Source organism: Buteo buteo, chromosome 10 (genome assembly GCF_964188355.1).
Source record: "Buteo buteo chromosome 10, bButBut1.hap1.1, whole genome shotgun sequence".
In the NCBI taxonomy this organism is placed as follows: domain Eukaryota; kingdom Metazoa; phylum Chordata; class Aves; order Accipitriformes; family Accipitridae; genus Buteo; species Buteo buteo.
Genome location: NC_134180.1, coordinates 11,825,653 through 11,835,957, shown reverse-complemented (window position 1 = coordinate 11,835,957; position 10,305 = coordinate 11,825,653). Strand labels below are relative to the sequence as shown.

At 48.0% G+C, this 10,305-nt stretch overlaps 1 protein-coding gene across 1 annotated transcript in view; it reads right to left on the bottom strand.

The window, feature by feature from the left end:
* Positions 1–4,631: 4,631 nt before the first annotated feature.
* Positions 4,632–10,305, bottom strand: part of LAMC1 (laminin subunit gamma 1) — a 71,923-nt gene continuing 66,249 nt past the window's right edge. Inside the window, exons 23-28 of the mRNA XM_075038664.1 lie at positions 10,152–10,301; positions 9,634–9,748; positions 9,060–9,259; positions 8,670–8,828; positions 8,037–8,136; positions 4,632–7,622 (exon numbers count right to left, since the gene is read on the bottom strand). Of these exons, the coding sequence (XP_074894765.1) occupies positions 7,366–7,622; positions 8,037–8,136; positions 8,670–8,828; positions 9,060–9,259; positions 9,634–9,748; positions 10,152–10,301 (981 nt within the window). The 3' untranslated portion in view covers positions 4,632–7,365. The remainder of the gene's footprint in view (positions 7,623–8,036; positions 8,137–8,669; positions 8,829–9,059; positions 9,260–9,633; positions 9,749–10,151; positions 10,302–10,305) is intronic.

The following is a 10,305-nucleotide window of genomic DNA, read 5'->3' as shown; positions in this document are numbered from 1 at the left end:
CAGCCCCAGGTCCATTAGCATTTTGGTCCCAAGGGTAGCCAACGAGCCACGCAAGACACGAAGGCCAATTCCACCTTGCTCCTCAGCTTTACCTTGGAGAAGGACATGACCACTTCTACAGGGAAGAGAGAAATCCGGAGGCATGGGTCCTCCTAGTTCTGCATACGTCAGGATAAGTGAGATGCCGGTACACTTACCTGACCTGCAAAAGCAGTCCACCAGAGGATCACAAGGAAGGATGGTCCCTTGTGCTGCATCACAACATCTTCCCTACTTACTGTCATGAGACACCTACTGTCACAAGTGACCACGAGTGGTCCATGAGCATCTTTAGATGGAATGAAGACACCTAACAGATTTGCCCCCAGTCTAAGACACAAGTTGCCTTTCAGGTCACCTTCTGCATTAGGGAGTGAAACTCAACCCAACAGTGCTGACACACTGCTCATTTCAGAGCTAACAAACCCAGGATGATTAACATTTAGGTCCTTATCTGAGCCTGTTACGCTGCCCAACAGCCTCCAGACACTCGTGCACCTGGAGCTGACTCAGAGGGCTTTCCTCCACGGCTCCTGGTGATGTCATGGGCACAACCAGCCCAAATTCACCACATCTTTGCACCTCCCTTTGCCAAGCTTACCTGTCTCCACTGATTGAGCCAACTCTTTTGTAAACAGTCTGTTTCCTTTTAATTTCACATGCTGGGTCTTAACATAGTTCACAGCAAGGAACCCAGCTTCATGAACACTCTGGTGACATGTTGGGTTTTGGCACCCAAGGCTGTCTTATCCGATTTATTTTTTTTTATTATTGTTATTTTTCTTTTAAGAAGCAAGACAAAACCACTTATGGTATTCCCACTGATTTAGCAGTCCTTAGGGTCTACTTATTCCTCTAATGAAACACACTTCATCCCTTTTGCTCTAAAGTACATCACTTGCCCGAAACACCTCTGCTGCATCCTTGCTACCCACTGACACCCCTCTGCTCAAGAAATTCACCTCCAGCAATGGTGTCAGTACAGCGGTTCCCTTGGACCTTGCCCAGCCCAAGTCCTTGGCTGATTTCTCTCTTGGAAGACCAGCTCTCACCATCAGGAAGCTTTTCCCTTATCTGGCTCCTCTGTGTTATCCCTTCTATCTCACCATTATCACCCCACCTCTTACTTCACTTCTGCAAACAAGGCACTGACACAGCTCTCTCTCCAGTCATTTCTGCATATTTACTTAGGTTACTCTTACCTCGTCATCCCCCACCATCCTTCAAAATCACCTCTGAAAACCACATGAATGTGTGCCATGAGACAACCAAAATGTAGTCTCTGGGGCCCTGATTTCCTAAACACACCAGCAAACAGATGCCCACCACCCTGCACAGAGCAAATGTTGCCCACCATAACCCATCACTACAGCAGCACCCTTTAGAAAAAGGGTCTCTCGTAAACACAGTTAACAGAAATGTTACCTTTTAGAGTTAGTGTAAGTGTAAGCGATGGGAGGCATGAAGAATAGCGGTGCTCATCAGACACTCCAATGAAACAGTATTTCTTCACTGGAGAACCCAGGTCTTTTAATCTGCAACATAAGAAGAGTCCTTCTGAAGATGTCTTATGCTCATTCTTCGTAACAGAGCTAAGCAAGCTGCTCCTGCAGGGAGACCACTGCAGCGGCTGGCAAGTTTATCAGTCCTTGAGGACACGGCCATGGCAGAACTAACCACTCCAAAGACAGTCCGAATCCACTAATAATCTGAATTTTGCTGATGGTTGCCAGTGGCGATGAATGCGTGAAAGCCCCAAAGTAACAGTTTTATTGATGTAACCAAGGGAGAGAACCCATTTTGGTGGCTTGTGACAGATAAATGACACCAGGATGTTGTACATGTCCTTGCAGCCCAGCTCAACCCTGGCACCCCTAAAACCTCCCTCCCTCCACAAGGGACTTTGAGCTGCAACATCCTCCTGTAACTCCAGCCCTGGGCTGCTTCTGTAGGCAGCCTCACTTCTCCATCGGGGTTTGTCGAAAAGTGGTTTATCTCAGGCTATTTTCTGTTTGCTTGCCCCCTGTCCTTGACACTGTGCACATGCACCCGCTCATCGCCAGCCTCTTCGAGCCTGAGGAGTTTCTCCTCTAGTCCGGCAGCACACCTTTATCCTGTCACCTGGGACTTCCTCGGTGTGGAAAATCAGGAATCCTGCCCCGCTGGTATCGCCAAACACATGGCGCAGCGATAAAGCCTGGACTTCAGTCTCTCCTCTGCCAGATGGCTGCCCTGGGCTTCTCAAAGCAGGCTTAGAGCCAGCACACCGAGCCGCCTTCCCCGTGCCAGCATGTTTTGGTTTTACGGCTGGTTTTGGTGGGTCTAGAGACACAGTTAAGACACCTGGGGGCAGCCCTTGCTCAGGGGTGGCAAAACTCCTGGTGTCAGGCAGGGCCACCCAGAGCAGAGGGGACCATTCAGGCAGACGCAGGCAGGAGAGCAGGCAGGCAGCAGGACACGGGGGGTCACAGCAGTGACGGCGGTGAGCAAGCAGGGCAGGGCGGCTGTGGCGGCGGCACAGCAAGGAAGCGCCGTCGTGTCTGGCCTTGCCTTGCCTGTGCCCTGCCCGTACCAGCCAGGGGGTGAGACAGACAGACAGACAGAGATGAGGGAAGGCGGCTGTGCTGTCCCACCGCCTTCCCCCTCCACCTGCGTGCCCCACAGCAGTGGCTGCTGGGCTTCAATAGGGACCTCGGTGGGACTTTTTTTTTTTTTTTAAAAGGTATTCCTGCTGTATCTCAGATGGGGGCACTCTGAAGGTATTGGTCTGGCAGCTAACTAGAAAGATGAACTAACCAAGAACGTGGTCCAAGATGGGGAGCACAGGACACCGCCAGTTCGGTGTGACAGCTGTACGTCCTCTTCTCCTTCCTCAGATCCACGCGGGCACACTAGAGCTGCCTCCTCCAGCCAGTCGCTCCAGCACTCCCTAATTCCTGCCAATACCTCATTCTCCCCGGCAGCGAAAGAACCTGGCTCAGCAGCCCCGCGAGGTTAGGTCCCCTGAACTTCAGCCTCCCCAGAGCAGCCCATGAAGCCCCCAAGCCCCGGTCCTCGAGCCACTCTCTTCTCCCACCCTGCTGGGAGAAGCACCCCAATGATTTTTACCCAGCCGCAAAGATCCCGGCTGATGACTGACCAGTGCCGTTCCATCCACGCCCCTCCCTTGCCCCCTGCCAGCCTCTCGCATCTTTAGAGAACACATGAGAGATGACAGAGCTTGAACTTGGATAGTCAGAAAAAACACAGAGAATTAGAGGAGGAAAAAAAGCCACCGGAGCATGGCTTGGCCACTCCTCACCAAGGTCTCTCCTCTTCCAAGCTCAGCCCATGCTGAGCGGAGAACATCTGAGGAGGGTGTTTCTACGTGGACTTCAAAATGTCAATGTAATACTTTAGTGACCTGGAAGCAGTCCTTACGCTCCCTTGAGCGTGCTCTTCCCTGCGGCAGATAGCACAGGTTGCCCTCAAAAAACTCCTGTTTTTTTATATAGCTTCACCTTAATTAGGGATTTTACTCAGGCTCCACAGGACAAGCACTGATGCTGTGTGACCTGAAGATAAAATGAAGGGCACAGACTTGCTTCCTAAGCTGAAAATTTTAGCTCAAAAATGGTAGGAGGCTCCACATCAAGCTACAGCCCATGCAAAGTCAACACCATCCCACCACGTGATTCCCTGCTCCCCAACTGCTACCTACAGCCCAGCTGAAAACATCAGACAGATTTTACCAGCTGGGATTTGCTCAACAGCAATGTTGGCCAAAAAAAAAAAAAAAATTTTTTTAGAAAACAAATGCATTAGTGGCAGTTGTGGTTGAAGAACAAAAAGCTGAAGCTAGACAAACTGAAATAAAAAAAATAACAAACTTACCAATTGAGAAGGGATTAGCTCTGATGCAAGTTAATGAGATGTGTGTTTTCCTCTGCTGAGAAAAATAAAAGAAATCCAGTCTGCAGCTGTAAGATGGGTGTGATTGCAAAACTGCCCAGTCTGTTATCAGTTATCTGTCCTGACATTAAAAACTTGCTTAGTTCAGGAATAAGATTTATCCAGGGCTCTGGCAGACAGGACCCACAGAACACCAGAGTACCCAGACTTATGGCAAATTCCCAGTAGAGAAATTTCAGCTTCTTTACTTAGGGGTTTTGTTTTTCTTCCTAGGAGCCCCATCCTCTTCCATGTTCAGCTGAAAGCAGAAAGGATTCTACCTTTACATTGTAAAGAAACACTGCCCCCCTCCCCCCCCCCCAATTCCCCAGGGCTTTCCAGGACAGTACAGCTCCAATAGCATCAGCACCAACAACATAATCTTATTTTTTAAGGCCTGGAAAGTCAGCAGCATAAAATTCATTGTAGCCACAGCAATGGAGCAGTGGACACAGGGAGAAATCATAATCACTACAGCCATCTGCAGCCCACCACACAAATTTCCAAATTACTTTTCCCTTTTTCCCACCCCAATCCAGGTAATCTGATTAATTAAGCAAGAGATGAATCTTACAACTGAGACACATGCCCATCAACAGCTCTCCCCAGTGCCCTCCCCCTCCCCTCCCCCCAAAAGCAATACTCAAAAGAATGGCAAGGTATAAGGGGTTACAAATATTCAGACTTTATTATAAATAAGAAATACTGTTTTATACATAAAAACTGCAAGTGTTGCATTTTGTTCACCGCCCCAGACAGCAAGACCACAGATTAAGGCAAAAAGCTGGAGTGAAGGCACATACTGAGGGGGCCACAGTCAGGAATAAGGTCATGAAGGGACTGTCACTTGTTGCCCGTGACACCCGGCACTCCACCAGCAGCTGTTGCATCATCACATTACGTAAAGAAATAACTGGACTTATACAATGAATAATGGCTGTAATGCAGTAGTGATTAAGAGATTGCTTATAAAGTTTTTTTTTTTATTTAAAAATAAAATTCTGTTAAAAACAGCTTAAAAAAAAAAAAGCGGAAAACCTTAGGCCTGAGGTCAGCCAGGGCATGCACGCATCTTCGCATCTGCTCTTCTCACAGCCTTGGCAGAGAGGTGACGCGGTTACAGCCAGCCATCTGACCAGAGCAGCCGGCCAAGACACTGACCTCAAAGTCCCACGCGCGTGGGCAAGCACAGGTAAGCTCTCCTCCGTGTATTAGGTATGTCTGCAGGCAGGGGGAAATCCCAAGCTGGTAAATTGTAAGAATCTCTAAGAGAAGGGGTACAAGAGCAATGGGGGTTTGCTGGGTACAGCCCCTGCCCAGCAGCACAGTTCCCGAGGGTGCACCAAGCCTCCTGCCTTGCACAGTGGTATCAAGACATCCCCAAATCCAGCCCTCCGACTACCTCGACACTGGGTCCGGTCTCCCAACAGCACTACAGCTCTTCACAGCCCAGCTGCAAGGCCACAGTCCCTGCTCTCCTCCTGGCACAATGTCCCCAGGAACAAGGGACACAGAACGGGATGCTGCGAGCACCATGCATCAGGGCTGGCTTTGGAAGGAGGGCTAGAAAGCATCCACCCAACAGGCAAAGTGGTTATTGCTGATGCCCATATGGGTGCTGAGGGTACAGAAGAGGGAAGAAAGCAGGAGCCCAGCTAGGAGAAATACCAAGCTCTAAGGGAATAATATGGAGAGAAGCGATATATGGTGCACGCGCCTCGACGGCTATAAGGGAAAGCACATAGAGGAGACCAGGCTGTGCCACTCTGGAAATATGGCTGAGTATATTTACACACACACATGCACACATGAGAGACTTCCTCACACTATAATCATGATAAAAAAACGGAAAAAAAAATCACATTCACACAAAAAATATAAATTTGAAATAATTAATAGCACCAGTGTGTGTCAGATAATAATTTCTTCCCCGCTACGCAAACGTACGAAGTTGCATAGTGTTTAAGGATAGATATATACTGGATCTCAAGGAAAGGGAGGGGGAGGGAAGCCAGGCTGGAGGCAAGGAGGAAGCCGCAGAGGATGCTCTCCGTCTCAGAGGAGGGCTGGAGGAGGAGCGAGGGGCTCCCCACCGCTCCTACCCAGCACCAGTAAGCAGCTGGGAGGCACTACCTGGGGAAGAAGCCTGCTGGGGAGGTGGCGGTAGCGGTGTGAAATGCAGACCTGCCACCCAAGCCTGGCCTGAAGTCCCTGTGCTGCGGTGGCTTTACGGTGACCGGGAGATCGGTAGGCAAAAAGAAAAGAGGGCACTGGTAAATTCCAGCTCTTTCTCCCAGCTTAAAAACAGGCAACAGGCAAGAGCAATGCCAGGAGATACAAAAATACCACTGTCCTCCTTCAGGAAAAAGATGGGGAGAAAGAACTTTTCATTTCCACTTGCATGCCTCCTTCCTTCCCCACCCAAAGACATTCAGCATGAAGGCCAGTACAGCTGTCAGAGCTCTCTGGATGGCAGCTCTCCTCTTCATGACTTCTCCTGCTTGAACAAACTAATCTGTCAAACAGACATTTGCAGCCTAAAAAAAACCAGATTCTCTGGCAAGTCAGTAGCAACACCTACAGACGGGAACACAGCTCCCAGCCTACACATTCCCCAGCCTGGACTACCTAGCAGGTAGCTGCTTACAGACCGGACCCAAAACTTCTCCACAGACCAGGAACGGGGCTGGCAAGACCTACCATGCCACCAGTATCCCATCTTCCCAAAGAGCTCTTCTCAGAGGCTGCGTTTTTCTCAGAGCAATGCATCATCACAGAAAGCATTTCAGAAAGAGGCTTTGGCCATTTTGTCAAAGGCTACCAACGCTGTCAGATTGGCCACTAGTTAACAAAAAAAAAAAATTCACAGGGTTACAAGTTGGGAAGAAGGATCTGAATGAGTGCAGCTATACTGGCCATTACAGTAATACTTTGGTAGCCATCCCCTTCCTTCATAGGGACAGAGAGCTCTGGGACGAAGGATTTTACAGTCGAGGGGAAAAGAGAGGAGAGAAAGTAGGGTTAGTTTTGCCTTGCTGTATACAGCTCACATGGTTATTTCTGAACCACAGTATAAAGAGTCCAGAGCATCTCACATCCTTGCACTAATCAAAGGGAAACTGTGTCTGAGAAAGGGGCAAAGGCGGAGTGCTCAGGAAGACAATTTATATAAAAAAACCCTTTGATGCCCAAAGACGGATATTTAATTTGCTTCTCTTAAAAAAAAATCAAAAAAACAAAAACCACTTTCAACTTATCCTGATTTGAAAAGAAAACAGCGGCTGCGAGCAGTGAAGAGTTGGGGATTTGAAGAAGGTGATGTGTGTTAAGGCACTCCATAGCCAAACCACCGCTCCACCACTCACTGGGAGAATACCCCCCACCCCCAGCGCACCCTTAGGGTTTCTCAATGGACGGGGTGTTAAAACAGCCAGACGGCAAGGTCTTCTTGATGTCTTCCAGGTTGCTAATGTCCTTCAGGATCTCTTCAATGTCCCTGTTATAGGCCTGTATCGCATCATCTTGCTTCCTGGCTTCTCTCTCAAGGAAAGACACTTTCTGGTCCAGGTCACTGTCTTTCATCTGGTCTTTGGCACTGTTCAGGGTACCCTCAATTTCATTCAGTTTGTTCAAGTCCACCGTCTCCAGTTGCCCTGAAAAGCCAGAAGCAAATAGTGAAGTCCACTAAAAAACCTTTGATGCTCTGGTTTTGGGTGCTTGCACAGCTGAGCCCATACTGAGACCTCCATTGGGCCATCTCTGTACTAGAAACAGTGTTTAAAATGGGACTAACCAAATGAGTTACACCTTTAGTACCTCAAAAACAGTCCTCAGCTTGCAGAAAAGCAGTACTGAACATTGCAAAACGAGCATTGAGGCCACCCCAGGAAAGAAAAAAAACCCCAAAGGTCTTGCTGAGAACACGTAAGCCCCATTTCTAGAAGCCAACAGACCCATTTGATTCTTTGCACAGCACCGGCAGGGAAGCCAGCACACCACACCAGCTGCCAACACTGCCACATCAGGAAAACACTCAAAGGCACACGGCACATTAAGGACAGTCTTACCTAATTGATCCAGCAGGTCATTAATGACAGCAAGCAAGCTGTTCACAGAGTTCTTTGCTTTTCTTGCGTTGTCTTCTGCCTCCTGGGCAGCTTGTGAGGCCTGCAGGGTATAAAATAATGAGAGCACAAAAAAGGCTGTAGGGATTACAAAGCTGCTGCCTCTCCTCTTCCCAGGTCTGCCCAAGCAGCTAGTCACACACATCCCTGGCTCCTCTCTCCATGATAACACTCCTGCACTGAGACCTTTACCACAGTGCTGGCAAAGACTGACAAACTCCAAATAATCAGATTTCTGTTTATTTCAGGATGGGAATTCCTGATAACTGAGCAGTATTTTGCAGGAAAAGTCAGAACAGAGTCAACAGGGCTACAGTCAGGTTTCAGTTAAAATCAAAGTGTTGCATTAAGAAAACCGGCTCTCAAATTCCAGCAGGGAACTGGTGCTAATGCCAGCAGAGAAGCTCCTTTGCTCATCTCATGTTTTCAATCCCACTTAAAACTTATAAGAGACTGAACACTGGCTGGACCCAGTGCTGTCTTTGCAAGAGGACAGCAGGAGAAAAGCTTGCATTGCCAGGACAGCAGGGAGAAGGCAGCTTCTTGCCACTGCTGCTACCTGCCAGCATTACTTACCATGCCTGCCATCATCATATCCTGCTCAGCATCATCCTGCTTCCGCTTCAGCTCTTTTTCTGCATCCTGTAGTTGCTTCATCATGTCATCTACTTCTTTGGCCAGCCCCGTCACATCAGCAAAAGTCTTGTCAGCTTCGGCTCTGGTAGCAGCAGCACTCTACAGCCAACAAGGGGAACAGGATGGAAAAAGGTGGTGAAAGTGCAGAACTTCCTTAAATTGTTTTCATCAAAATGCACCGATTTCCTATCATGCCACATTTTGCATTCTCTAGCAGGGAATACAGCCAAAAGCACGTGGGGGCTCACCAGAAAATACTGGAAGAAGAGTTTATGCAGCTACACACAAATATCTCGGCGGGGGGTGGCTTCAGAACTGCAGAGGACTCACCTTCTGAACAGAACCTGCGATTTTCTCAGCATCATCTGCTTTAGTCTTGGCTTCACGGGCATCAGCAGCAGCACTGCCAAGCGCCAGCTCTGCCTGGCGTGTTTTATTATTGGCTTCAGCAATGGTCTGGGTAATGGCAGGAATCTTTTTCAGTGCCTCCTCAGCTGCCGTCTTGTTATCATTCACCCGCTTATCAAAATCTAAGAAAGGGCAAAACAGATTCTTATCACTTGCTCCAGAAGAGCCTTGGGATGCTTCTTTGACCAAGCTACCCAGGCTTTGCCATCTTGACATTAGAGGGACAAAGAGCAAATTCAGGTGTGGGGGAATATATGCTTCAGCTCTCCCTATCACGCATCTTCTGATGCTAAATAAGGAACTTTAACAAAAAGAGATTTCTAGTCACTAAAAACGTTTCTATTTTTTTCTTTAAAGAAAAAAAAAAAAAGCCAAAACAACCCACCCAACACCCAGGTACTGGCAATAGCATGGCCCATTCAACTTAAGATACCCTACTGCCAAGTGACTTGTCACACAGGAATCGAAGGATTCACTGCAAGTGCTTTTTCTTTACCTTTCAGGTTGCTGAGAATGGTATTAGCTTCCTGCAGTGTGCCATTGCCCTTCCGAGCAGCTTCTTCAGCCAGGGCTTTCGCTGCATCTGCTCGAGCCAAGAGCTGGTCTGCAGTCTAAGGAGATATGACACGTATCTATTCTTACCTTTTGAAGGATGACATCTAGATGTATCAAAAAGCATTGCTCAGCCTGAAACACCAAAACTATACAGAACAGCATGCATCCCTGAGCAGCAATGCTTCCTCTGAAACCAGGTGAACTTAGGTACTTTTGGAATACTGTTCTGAACATGGTGAAGACACCACACCTGGGAAACATCCCCTATTATCCTATAGAAACTCAATGCCATTGCTTTTACCAGCTTTTTGCATCTCCTTTCAGAAACCATTCTTCAGTATTCTTCTCAGTAACAAGCACTGCTAAGACTGAATAAGACCAAATCTTTCATATCTTGCCAATTACTTGTTTTCCATGTTTTTTTCCAGGAAACAAAAGCCTGCACAAAACAGAACTGACCTGCTGCTCTGTCTTCCCTTTCTCCAAGAGGTTCTTTACTTCTAGCTCCTTTCCTTTCATGTCTTCTCTCAAGTCCTCATAATCTTTCAGCTTCCTGGCAATTAGCTGATCTAACTCCTCCGCTTCCTTCTTGATCTTATTTGCTTCATTCTGC